Genomic DNA, 13,927 nt, shown 5'->3' with positions numbered 1-13,927 from the left:
ACTTAAAATTTGAATTGTGGGCTTGCACAATCATGTTTGTTTCAACAAATAAAAGAAAAGGAAAACCCCTGCTAATGGCAGTAGTGCTCTAAGAAGAATTGAACTTGGGATTTAAAAACACCAAAATATTCTGTGATATAAAGACTGCAGAAGATGAAGAAGCCACATCTTCCCCATAACCCCATCCCAGAATTTCTGCAGTTTCTCTCTTGCATACGCCTGTGCAAGTGAGGCGACTAGGCTCCCCAAAGGCTGCCCGAATTCCACTCTGCCAAGTTTTCAGTACAGAAAGAACATGTTAAATAATAAATGTGAGTTTGAGTGTAACTAATAAAATTGGAATGTTAAAGAGCAGCATGCTTTTGAAAAGCAACCTCCTTGTGAGAATGCTCCCTGCTCAAGTCCACGGGAAATAATTCTGAAGGGAGTGATATTAATTAGTAATATAATTTATCTTCTGGAAGCCCTTTCCTTTGATAGCACTGTGGCACAGTTCATAAGCTTCCAAGCGAGTGCTCAAAGAAAATGGTTAACCACAATTTCTGTTTTGTTTTCCATCCTTGAACAGATAAAAGAGTCAAATTTATTTCAGTATATCTGAGTTTTATACACGTATCACATGGCGGAGGATTATGAAGATATAAAAGTGTATTTATGGAGAGTTTTCAATGAAATGGTAAGATGCTTATGATGTAATCAAAGGAAAATAGAGCAGTATCCAAAATTAAATTCATGGCCTCTGATCTCAGATTTCTTGGTTTCCGCTCTAGCTCTGCCATATACTAGGTATGGTACCTTGGCAAGATACTTAACTTTCCTGCTTTCAGTTTTCTCATCTAATACGATGAAGGTAATAGTAAAAATCATTGTGTTCAGAATAGTGCCCAGCATATACTCCATAAGTATTAACTGTAATTATTATTATTGCATATTCACAATATTGCCAAGCTTGTAAAAGAAAAATGCAAGGTGAGGAGGAATTGCTGGAAGGCAGTAGCCAAAATGTTATTAATATTTGCTTCTGAATGGTATGTTTATGGATAATTCTTTTCTACAGCATTACACTTTTCTGTAAGTATTCTTTTGTAATACAGTTTAAAAATTAAGTTTTATGCCTACATGGCTTGATGGAAATTGAGGTGGAAATCTGGAATAGGTTAAAACTTACAGCACACTATGCTACAGCATTAATGAAATATTAAGAATTTTATACAGATGATGCGATAGAATTCACATTTATCTTCTTTCAATTCTAACACAATCTAACTAAACAGTATTTTTTAAAGTTTAGCCAATGTCAGTTCTACATTCGGAAAAAAAAGTCAAATGTTTATTACGATCTTACAATTTTGGCCTACTAAAACTAAAAATGCTTTATTTTTTAATTTGAAAATCCCATGCAAAAATCCCAAAGGTGCCTTTCATGTTTAAGCTTTAATTAGCAACCACTTTGGTCTCTGACACATATTGTGCAGATATTGAAGTGTTAATATTACTGAAGCTTGATTACAAAAGGCAATGATTAATTTTAAAGCAGACTAAAAAGATATGCCCTGATTACAAAGGAATGATTAAGGCGGAATGTCAGACGTTGCACATTTAGAGCAGTCTTTGCCACAGTCAAAGGATAAGACGTTGCAGTTTATATTTAGAATCACGGGTACTTAGTTCTTCATAGTGCCGGGTGTTTGTGTCTCGGAGAAAGATCACCACAAGTCCAAGTACGGCCTTAAGACCTTTGGGGCCCCCTGGCCGAAGCGAAGGCCCTGACGCAGACTGGACCCAACGAGGCGCCGTCGTTCAGTCCCCACCCGGCCAGGCCAACCGGAGGCCCCTGCTGCGGCCTGCAGGAAGGGCTCCAGCCCACGGGGTTGTTAGCGAGTACACGGATGACCGTGAGACAGAACCCTGTGAGGACGGTCGCCCGAAAAAGAGAGGGGGTGGAGGGGAAAAGGCCAGAAACACCGAGGGGTGCCGCCTAGGCCGGCTCAGGCGCCATACCTGGGCGCCTCCATTTTTATTTGCCACCGGCAGGGACAGGAAACCCGCGACGGCCCGGAGCCTCGACGGGGGGGAGCTGCGTTCAGTCGGGGAACGAAAGCCGGGCTTCTGCCCCAGGCAGGGCGAGGGTGCAGGGTGCGAGGGGGGTGAACGGCTGTCCTTTGTTGGCCTCGCCCATCGCGAGTCGAGGCCAGCCCGGGGATAGCCCCGCACCGTCCTCCTTCCTCACTCCGCAGTGCCCCTCGCGCTCCTCGCCCGCAGGTACCGAAAGGCGTCGACGGATCGGCGGGAGCCCGGCCCGAGATGAGTTTAGAGTCCCTGTTTCGGCACATCATCTTCTCGGAGCATCAGGCCGAGGAGGGTCGCCGCGTGATCCGAGAAGGTGGGTGCTTCGGTCGCCCGCTGGGAGGTGGGGGGGGGTCGGTCCCTTGTCTCCTCTCCTCCAGGTGGGGGCTCAGAGCGAAAGGCAGCCCCCAGGGCGCGGCCGGAGAAGGGAGGGGGCTCGGCTGTCCCCGTGCACAGGCCTGGGGACTCCAGAAAGCTAGAAGAGGTGTTTAAGGATTTCCTTTGTATTCCAGTGAGGTCCGAGATAAACAGATGTCGTGAAGAAATGAAGAAAGCAGCCGAGCTGCTGAACGAGGAGAAAGCCAAGTTGGAATCTAAGGTAGCTGGACATGGAGAGCTTGAAAAAAAAAAATCTATTCGAAATTGCCTTTTTGAAGATATTTTATTATTTAACCAGTTGTCCTTCAAGTAGGAAGCGTACCCCTGGGCTGGTTAGTGCAGTGCCTTCTTGCTGGATAATATCCCAAACTCCAGGTCCAGGGACACTCATTCCAGCAAGGCCCTTGTCCCAAGGAAACCAGCTTAAGGAATGGAGACTTGATGGTCCGTGGTGTGGGATGGTTGACTTTTTAAAAGAGCCCAATATCCCTGGAAAAAATAATTGCTCAATAAGTAGTTGGTGCAGCGTATACGTTTTAAATAGTAAATAATTGAAGAAGTGTGCCCTGTTGATGTAACAGTAGGAATGTGACTTTCCATCCAGTCTCTGCCTTTTGTATTTTTCAATTCTCTAACACATTTGGGACATTTCTTTCATCCTAAAGTGTAATTGTTTCACTAGCATCTCTCTTTTCTGCATCATTTGGAAAGTTATGTTATTTAAATAGAAGCAAGGCAATCCAGTGGCTTCCTGAAGGAAGATTTTTGAAGGGTGGGTAGAATTCTGGAAAGGCAGAAATAAGTAATAGGAGAAAAGTACTGGGGACAGAGAGAGGAAATGAATGAAAGGGAGACATGCCCAAGGCATATTGGGAGAGAAGTCTAGTCAAAGCAGAGAGCGGCTATCTGGGAATAGGACGAAAGCATTCCAGGCTTTTGATCAGGGAGCGGTGTGATAAAAGTGGTTTTAGGAAGATTTCTCGGAGCCCTGGGAGGAGGGGAGCTAAGAACATCATCCAAGCATGCCCTCAGGATAACCTTGCCTATGCGGGAAGACAGGACGACAGTCATTCAAAAATATTTATTCAACACCTAGAGATAAACTAAGTGAGCCCTGCGCAGTGGGAAATCTGTTTGAGGAAGACTGTTTGCTTAAAAAATGTTTATTTTAACTGAGGAGGGTGAGGAATTTCTAGCTTTCTTTGTGAACAAAGTAGTCATCGATCCCTTCTCTACCTGGTGAGTTTCGGCTCTTCTGCCAGGTCTTACTCAAATGTCACCTGTGAAGCCCGCCCTTGGGCAGCTTAGAAATTTTTTAAATTACAGTTCAGGGTACCATGTTAAAATTAAACAAGAGTACTTACTTGAATTTGTGTTTGTACCCCCTCACTGTTTTGGAAGCAACGTATTTGGAATTTTTTTCTTAACCATCTTATGTTTCCAGAGCTTATGTCCAGGGCCTCGCCCCTAGTTTACTTTGGTGTTTGAATGAATTAATGATTACTAATAGTAAGATAATAGGGAGAGTGCTGTCCTTTAAAATAGAAGTTTGGACTGTTACTCAAGTGAGACCCTAGGTCCTGTTTTGCTTGTGAGTAGCAGATAAAGTAGCTGGGAACACTATAAGCTGATGGGAAGGGCAGAGCTTTAAGAATGTCATGACGTAGCTTTCTTTTTCTTGAAAAAGAATTCAGATACTTAAGCATTGGTAACTGGAAACTAATGGAAGTAATAGGCAAAACATACAAATTGGTAATACTTAGCTGATACTTACTGAGCACTTACTGTATGCCGGGCACTATTCTAAATGCTTCACCCATGTTAACTCCTTTAACCCTGCCAGGAATCCTGTGATGAGGCACCATTATTAATCTCCCTTTATGGGTGAGGAAACACAGAGGTTAACGGACTTGCCCGTGATATATAATTAAAAACAATTAAGCTACCATAATGAAAGTAACATCTGAGTAATGACAGAATATTTTACTAAAACGGATTTCTTGAGCTCTTCTTAGACTTTTTTTCTTCATAAAATCCACATGTAATAATGTATCTGAAGCTTTTGCAGTTAGTTTAGGGCAGATTTTAAAAGGTCACTTATGTAAGTTTTTCAACAAAATGTATTTTTCCCAGATCGGTGAAGATACTGACCTGACAGATAACAAATATTAAAAAATTTGCTCTTTATATGTCTTCTTTGAAAAAAAAAATTGGTTTACTCTTTGTACTATTTTTCTTTTTTAGCAGCCTGTTTTGTTGAAAATGGAAATGTAATTTGTTGCTAAAATACACATACATAAAAATGTTGACTCAAATATTTATGCTTGAGAAAAGACAGAGCAAGTCCTTAACATTGTTTAGAAACATCTGCTGAAATTTCTAATTAATATAAGCTCTTAAATGTGGATTGTTTTTTAATCAGCTCATATACATGGGTAATAGTATGATTGTATCTTACTAATAAAATTAACATAAAAGGTTCACCGTTTCATACAATACTAATTTGTAATTGAAATAATTTAATTTATAATATAGTCAAAATGGTGTGTGTGAGTATGTATGGATAAAGATTTTAAAAGTGGAACCACAATTATAATGTAGATGACTAATGGGAGGAACTGAAGAAGTAATCATAAATTGATTTCTTGTATCTTTTATTCTCAGAGTTAATTATATGTCTGCCAATAACAATGAAAATATATTTACTTGAATATTTGACTTGGCATTTATTGACCAATTTATCAAGTGGAAGCAGCATTGGGAGAAACTTGAACATAATTTGAATAGGCCAGTGCTTTGTGCTGTTTGTACGGGGATACATTCAGACAATATTTGGGGCACTTTTTTTGGAAGTTGCTTGTGGTCAAAAAATGTATTTAGGAAGTGCAATACTCATTTTTTTTCTGTTCTGTAAAACCCAGGTAGCATGTAATTAGAACTTGAATGATAGCATTTGCCTTTCAGGGCTCGATGAGTCCTTTAGAATATGTGGTTGCAAAATCTCAGATTATGTAGTATGCGTACTTTGTGAGTTGGAGAGCTGCAGTATGGCTGGTTAGGTTTGGTAATACGAAAACAGAAAGACAAGAATATACCCTGGATTTGCATTAATGCTTACCAATATACCTAAAGCCTCTGATAAAGGTTTTGAGGTATGGATGGCAGAGCAAATCAAAATTAAGGACTCCCAGAACATTTGTAGTTTCTTCTAAGCATCTAAAAGTTTTTTTTTCTGTTTTTAAAATAGTATATAGTTAAAATTTGACTATTTAGTCTGAATAAACATGTTATATAAAACCTAATGTAACGCTATACTGTCTCAAAAGAAAGTAAATGGTAGAAAGCTATTTTGTTTAGTTTTTCCTCTCACTTTTAACTTATATAAACATTATAACAGTAATAGGGATGGCTCCCCAGGTGGCTCAGTGGGTTAAGCCTCTGCCTTCAGCTCAGGTCATGATCTCAGGGTCCTGGGAGGGTCCTGGGATCAAGCCCCACATCCGGCTCTCTGCTCAGTGGGAAGCCTGCTTCCCCATCTCTCTGACTGCCTCTCTGCCTGCTTATGATCTCTCTGTCAAAAAAATAAATAAAATCTTTAAAAAATTTATAACAATAATAAAATAGTATGGCATGAATTTTTTTAAATTCATTATATTGAAATAAACAAGTAACTTAAGGTGACTTCTTTTACTTCAAACTGGGCCCAGTCCTTTTTTTTTTTAAGATGATAAAACCCCTGCCAGTTAGGGACCCTCCTACTTAGGAGCCCTCTGAGACCAGCAGGTAAAGTCATGTCTGTTAGTACTCTACTACCTAATTAGGGAAAGAACAAAATCACAAGTTGTTATCATTTATAATACTGAAATAGAGTTTTGTTATGATGGAGATTTTTCTTTTTGTAAAAGTTGCATCAAGAAAAATTTATATCCTTCTTTAATTTAAATAATTAAAAGTTACTTAAAAACATAAATAAAAGAACATTATTTCTTCCCTGTAACATTGTTTAAATAGCAGTACATGTGATTTACTTAATCCCAATTTTAGAAAATAATATGAAATTCTGCTTATCAAAATTTAACACATTCCTATGTATAGATTCATTAATTGTGACCAGGACACTTCACTTAGTTGTTTGCACTTTTTCTGACTTTTTCACATTAAATTCTTTTAAGGAACATCCCTCCTGTCCTAAACATGTACAGCTGATTTCTGGAAAATGGTAATATAGAACTTTGGCTTATTGTCTCTTTTACATTCACTTCGGTCATATGTACAGTTCCATAGTCAATGTATTTCTGAGGTTGGAGTCCATTCTACAGAGGACTTTTCTTTTACACTCAAAGTACTTTCTAGAGGTTTGGTGGATGTTTTCTTTACTCCCCAGTGCTAATTCCAGGACATTTCTCTACCTGTTTATGGTAGCTTATGCTATGTTCTACCATCTTTTCACCACTGCTTTTTTCTGTTATCCTGCTAACTCGCTGGGTACTCTCCTTTGCCCTTAGAACTGGTCATTCCACTCTTCCTCCTGACCTCTGTCCTTTTTTTTTTTTTTTAACTCCCTGGGCAACAGTGCAACTCCAAGTGACCCAATTACCTGCTACAGTGTTGGCAATTCTGGCAGAGACTGGATCTAGTAGTCATGAATGTGAGCCTCAGCTTCCATGGAGACTTCCACAGGGTCTGGAAATACTACTGCATTTCTTTCTCACTCTAAGGACTATTTCAATCTTCACTTCTATATTTGATCCTGTCTTCTGAACTACTTAACTCTCAGGAGATAACTTTGCCTTTTGTTTCAGAGAAAATCGAAACCATCCACCAGGAGATATTTTATTTTCCCCCCTGCTGATCTCCAGCCCTGCCTAAGTGAAAACCCATCTTCTCCCATTTTCTTCCTTTTATCAAGGAGATGTGCTTCCTCAACAAAGGACAATTCTATCTATGCTTCAAGTGCCATCATCTTCATTATCATTCTCATGGCCATTGTTATGCATATTAGTGGGAAGGGGCCTATAGAAAGAGGTTGAAAATAGACTAGAGAGAAAATACAATCCGTAGTTAAAAGCCCATGAGGAGGTGGAAGGAGGTTGGGTGGGACCTAGAACATAAGGTAAGAATTAGCCTTAGATGAGAGGAGTGAGATTTCTTTTTCTTTCTTTCTTTTTTTTTTTAATATTTTCATTTATTTATTTGTCAGAGAGAAGAAGAGAGAGAGCACACAAGCAGGCAGAGAGGCAGGCAGAAGCAGAGAGAGTAGCAGGCTCCCTGCCAAGGAAGGAGACCATGCGGGACTTGATCCCAGGACTCTGGGATCATGACTTGAGCCGAAGTGGGCTTAACCCACTGAGCCACCCAGGTGTCCCGGGGAGTGATATTTCTGTTGTGAAAACAAAATAAGGGGCACTTGGGTGGCTGAGTCAGTTAAGAAGCTGCCTTTGGCACAGGTCAAGATCCCAGGATCATAGGATCCAGCTCAGCATTGAGCTCCCTGCTCTGCGGGGAGTCTGCTTCTCCCTCTTCTTCTGCCCCTCCCCCTGCTCCCTGCTCATGCTATCTCAAATAAATAAATAATTTAAAACAAAAACCCCCAAAATACCCCTGAAAGTAGTAGGTATTGAGCACGTCATTACTGTAAATCAGACCTTATGCTAAGCATTTACAAACCTTAACTCCATTAACTCTCTCAAGCACCCTGTGAGATAGAATTATTCCATTATTCATTTGAGAAAATTGAGATCCAGAGAAATTTAGTACCTTGCATGAGGTCACATCATCATCATCATAATAATAAATGGAAGATTTGAACGTTTATGGGGTTAACTAAATGAGTCTCCTTTTTTTTTTAAAAAAAAAGATTTTATTTATCTATTTGAGAGAGAGAACACAAGCAGGGGGAGGGCAGAAGGAGAAGCAGACTCCCTGCTGGGCAGGGAGCCTGATGCCAGGCTGGATCCCAGAATCCTGGGATCGTGACCTGAGCTGATGGCAGACGCTTAACCGACTCAGCCAATAAGACACCCCCGAGAACCCTCACTCTTAGCTGCTGTAGTGTAGCATACAGAGCAGAATAAGGAAAGGGTGAGGTTATAGGAAAGTTTGGAGACAGTGACAGGAAACTAAAAGCATGGTTCTCTGAAAGCCTAGCTTTACTAGTTCAACAATTTTGACGAGTATGTGTCCTATGTGTTTAATGAAATTATTAATAAGAATGTTTTATTTCTTTGTTCATCTGCTTTTACTGTTAGGTGGCCTTATGCAAGCCAGGTAGCACCACGAGTTAGTAGAAGTTTCCCTGTCATCACAGGGGCTCCTCATTAGTAAAGATCTACTTTAGTCAGGCAGCAGGTTAGCCCCTGAGTGTTAAGAGGCCAGTCAGAAGCACCACCCCTTCCTTAGAAGGCCCTCTCAGTTTGGCTGCAAATAATAGAAATTCCGTTCAAAATGGCTTAAACGTATCGAGAAACGATTGGCTTAAATATTTGAAAACCCAACCTCTGAGTCCACCATTAAATCCTTTGGAATTGCATCAGGTTGCTTGTTAACAAAAATGTAACCACGGTGGCCTTACCGAATAAGGGGTTATTTTTTTCTGTGTTACAGAAAGTCTGGAGGTAGGAGATCCTTGGCCATTTATTAAAATTGCTCAAGAAAGTCGTGAAAGACCGCGGTATATTCTTTCCATCCCGCTATGCTGAGCATGTGGCTTTCATCCTTGTGGTCACAGCACTGCTCTGGCTGCGGGCGTCCTATCTGGATCCAGGAGGAAGAAGAGGAGGGCATGGAAATCAAAGGACTTCTCATGCGGCTTTATCATTGTTGTGGTGCAAGGAAAGCCCTCTCTAAGGGCTTAGTCCTGCATCCTAAGGATTAGAATTTTGTCACATGGCCAACCTTGGAAAATGGAGCCTAGGAATGTAAATACTTTTAACTGGATGCGTTACTGCACTGAATAAAATTGGAGTTTTGGGGCACCTGGGTGGCTCAGTGGGTTAAAGCCTCTGCCTTGGGCTCAGGTCATGATCCCAGGGTCCTGGGATCGAGCCCACATTGGGCTCTCTGCTCAGTGGGAGCCTGCTTCCCCTTCCTCTCTTTCTCTGCCTGCCTCTCTGCCTACTTGTGATCTCTGTCTGTCAAATAAATTTAAAAAAAAAATCTTAAAAATTGGAGTTTTATTAATAAAGAAGAATGGCAGAATGCTTGTCCTTATGTTCCCCTAAAAGTAACTAACAACTCCCAGAGCCACATGATTTTACCTTCTAAATCAGGGAGAGAGAAAAGGAAGTTTGTTTGAAGCTTTCTCTAAATTGCAAAGGAATTATCCTCATCGGATACCTTCTCTATACTTTCTTTCAATAGCTGTGATCAAAGGTAGTAAATTCTCCCAAATTCAGTGGGCTATCTAGGGATAGTACAGGTTTCCAAAAACCAATAGTTAACCAAGGAAAGGAGGAATGCATGTTTGGGAGGCAACCACATTGACTACAAGAAATATTTCAGTGGTCAAAGCCAGAATGACCATGTAGAGAAGCCCTGTTGTTGGTTGGAATATGTAAGGTTAATTATGTTTATCGTTTAATCTTAGTATGATTTGTCATGTATGCAAGGATACAGTGCAAGATTTTGTAAGTTACCCCTCAGTCAAGCAAGAGTCGTTTTATGTTGGAGTCCTAAAAAAGCCGTTATGTTATTACATGCACTTAAAATGCCTTTATTTTGAACAAGAGCTCAATGAGAGTTTGAGATGTTTGAAGGAATCACCTGATTGAATTGATTTTTAAAAAGTAGACAAAGACAGTTAACAGATTCAGTTATTATTCCTGGGAGTATGATCTCAGAATTCTAAGTGCTAAATGTCATTGTGAAAAAGCCACTTAATAATGACCCCCCCCCAAAAATCCACAAATCTTGAAAACATAATATTATGATAAAAAAACAACCTATAGAAGGTACATAAGTATGATACCATTTAAAAACACACAAAACATCTATGAGGGATTATAAATTTATAGTGAAGTTTAATGACATGCATGGGATGATAAGTAGCAACATCAGTAGTGATTATCTCTGATGGGGGTTGAAAGATAAATGTAATTAGGGAAGGGTATACAGGTCACTTGAGCCATACACATAATGTTTCATTTCTTAAGCTGGGAGTGGGGACATAGCTATTATGTGACTTTAAAAAATAAAGATACATTTTGTAAGTTACAAAGCAGTATTTATAGTTTACTCAATATAGTCTATTCAAAAAGTTATACAGTCATCACCAATTACAGAACATTTTCATGCCCTTAGCAGTTCCTCTCCATCTCCATCAAACCCCACCAGCCCTAAGTCACCACTAGTCTACTTCTGTCTCCAGACGTGGCCTGTAAGTGGAATTCTAGGATAGCTGGCCTCTTCTGACTGGCTTCTTTCACTGAGCATGTTCTCAAGGTTCATCCATATTGTAGCATGTATCGCTACTTCATTCCTTTCTATGGCCAAAGAATATTCTATTGTATGGATATACCAGATTTGTCTATCCATTCTTCAGTTAATAGACATGGGGTTGTTTGCACTTTTTAGCTATTATGAATAATGTCACTATGAATATTTGCCTGTAAGTTTTTGTATGAACATACATTTTCAGTTCTGGGTATTCCATCCAGGAGTGGAATTTCCGAGTCTTATGGTTAGGATAGGTTTAACTTTTTACGGAAATGCCAGACTGCATAGCAGCAGCACCAATCTTACTTGCCGCCAGCAGCATCCCAGGCCTCCAGTTTCTCTATAGCCTCATGAACACTTGGGATTTTCTGGGTTTTTATTTGTTTTGTTTTTGTGTTAAAGCCATCTTAGCAGGTGTGAGACAATATCTGGTTTACACTTTGGTTTTGGTTTATATTTCAAGTTCCTTAATGACATTAATGCTTGACGTGTTTTCAGGTGCTTGTTGGCCATTTGGCATATCTAGTCGTAGGATGAGCTGTTTGATTAATGGTTGTGTCCATGGTTCCAATTCTTTTATTGGGGGGCACTAGTCTCTGAGTAGTGATCGCTCTTCATACTGATAGAACTGAAATGATTACATTTCTAATTGAAGTGAAAAATATTACATGTAGCATTTATTGAACTCCTTTTTCTCAACTTTGTTTTCATGATCTTAAGAAAATTCGAAGAATATTTCATGGTAATAGCAGTTTAGAGCAAACTCCATAACAGTATGCCAGATAGCGTTTCTATTTGGAAGTTCCTATAAAATAAATCACAAAAGTTGCACACTTCCTGGCTTGGGTCCACAAAGTGGAAAATCTACTGCACTGTTTCTAATTGTATAAAATCTCCACCAGTGTGCCTATTTCTTTCTTCTCTTGTGTTTTCTTTCTTCTCGTTTCTCTTTTCTTTTCTCCTTCCTTTCCTTTTCCCTTCAAAGAGCTACTCTAAGTAAATTGTTTAGCCTGAAATGTTAGAAGTGTTCTCAACAGGAAAAAAACAAAAAACAAAAAACAATAAAACAACTTCCTTTCCAGGAACTGACAGAAGGGTTCTCTAAATAAAGAACAGTAGTAAGTTAGTGGCTCAGTGTGCAGAAGGCATGAGAGTACATTTAGTTTGCTAACCTCCTAAAACTACACAGCACAAAAGATTGCCCTTTCAAAAGTTGGCCTTTTTGCGTTTTGTGATTTCTTAGAAAATCAATTAACTGTGTTCCTCATTTCTAAATATCTCCAATCACACATTGGGTAATTATTCATTCAACAAACATTCATTAAGCAACTTCTGCATCACACCATGAATAACTGGAAATAAATTACATAATGATTCTCTACCTGAATTTGAGAGTTGGCATCAAACAGCTTCCATGTATAAACTTAACTGTAAACTCAAAATTCTTGATGTTCTCCTTTCTAAAAAAAAAGTTTGTAATAACTTTTGATGTTTTCTGTGTGGTTCTGTAAAGAAAACCTCTTCATATCTGTCACGAGTTATTGAAGCATAAAAATAGATGAGGGCACAAGATGTCCTTAGAGAACAGCACTGGGCATTTTTGTGGTGGTAGTCTGTTTTTCTAAGGGTGTTTGCCTTTGCAATGGGTTCTTTTATTCTGGAATCTGTAAACCATTCTTTGACTTCAGGGATTTTGCACTGCTGTCTCCTCTGCCTGCAATGCTTCTTCCCACAGCTAGGGGTGTCTTGTGACTACTCGCTTCTTTTAGGTCTCTTTCAGCAGGGTGGCCAACCATTCCACTTTGGAATGTGAGACTTTACGTCAAGACATGCAAATTTTGATAGCTCTTTACCTGAGGTTACAGTTGCCACTTGAGAGCTATGGTTTTTAAAGGAAACTCCCCCTTTTTTTTAAAAAAAAAAAGCATTTTTCTTTTTTTTAGATTTTTATTTATTATTTATTTGACAGGCAGAGATCACAAGTAGGCAGAGAGAGAGAGAGAGAGAGAGTGGTGGAAGCAGGCTCCCTGCTGAGCAGAGAGCCCAATGTGGGGCTCGATCCCAGGACCCTGGGATCATGACCTGAGCCGAAGGCAAAGGCTTTAACCCACTGAGCCACCCAGGCGCCCCAAGAGCTATGGTTTTTAAAGTGTACCTGCAACCTAGGCATCCCCAAGACTCCCTCAGGAGGTCTGTGAGGTCAAACTATTTTCTTAATGATGGGAAGGCATTATTTGCCATTTTCACCGCGATTGCGCACACATTGATGGTAAGTAAAGGCGATGATGGGTAAAACCGCTGGTGCTTAGCACAAATCAAGGCAGTGGCACCCAACTGCTCTAGTAGTCCTTGTCTTCTTCACTGCTGTAAGCTCACAGTAAAGAACAGAACCCACCAGTTTCACTACACACCTTGATTGCTTTGAAGTTGACCATTGGGTCTGTGAGTTTTTAATACCGTGTGTGATGAAATGGAAGTTCACATAAAGTACCTATATTCCAAAGTACAATGACTGTCTCAAGGGAGAGTACTTACATGTTTGAGTTACAAAATGAACTAACCTTATTTTTCTTTGTCCTCCCCTGGAACACCATTTTTACTTGAATAACTGACAGGCTATAGTTATTTGAACTTGAGTACTTGGCAAAATTTTCTCAAAAATGAAGTGACCCTGACATTTTGAGGCAAACAACTGATAGTAGTAGTAGTAGTATCTTGCCAATGATAATATTCAACCTTTCAAACAAAAGTCTGAATTTTCGAAGACTCTTATCTGTCACTATAAACTTGACAGTATTTTTCCCAATACTTAAAGATTTTTCTGATGGGTTTGTTAATGATATTAATAAATGTTATTTTTTAGTATCATATAATTAAATGTATTAACATTTGGAGGATCGGAATAATAGTTCAGTGAAGCAGTATTTCCCAAATGACCAGCACATGTCACAAAACCATACATGGATAAAATATCCTCTGAAAGCACAGGATAGACCAACAGGTTTTATTGTAATGGAAGGTGGAAAGTTCTCTAAAATGATTCCACACT

The 13,927-nt window shown here is 39.6% G+C and overlaps 1 protein-coding gene across 1 annotated transcript in view; it reads left to right on the top strand.

Moving 5' to 3' along the window:
* Positions 1-1,772: 1,772 nt before the first annotated feature.
* Positions 1,773-13,927, top strand: part of CCDC172 (coiled-coil domain containing 172) — a 54,972-nt gene continuing 42,817 nt past the window's right edge. Inside the window, exons 1-3 of the mRNA XM_004751863.2 lie at positions 1,773-1,910; positions 2,263-2,383; positions 2,580-2,665. Of these exons, the coding sequence (XP_004751920.1) occupies positions 1,890-1,910; positions 2,263-2,383; positions 2,580-2,665 (228 nt within the window). The 5' untranslated portion in view covers positions 1,773-1,889. The remainder of the gene's footprint in view (positions 1,911-2,262; positions 2,384-2,579; positions 2,666-13,927) is intronic.

This window comes from Mustela putorius, unplaced genomic scaffold (genome assembly GCF_011764305.1).
Source record: "Mustela putorius furo isolate JIRA1106 unplaced genomic scaffold, ASM1176430v1.1 tig00003909_pilon_pilon_pilon, whole genome shotgun sequence".
NCBI lineage: Eukaryota > Metazoa > Chordata > Mammalia > Carnivora > Mustelidae > Mustela > Mustela putorius.
Note: the sequence above shows the minus strand (reverse complement) of the source record. Positions and strands in the feature narration are given on the sequence as shown.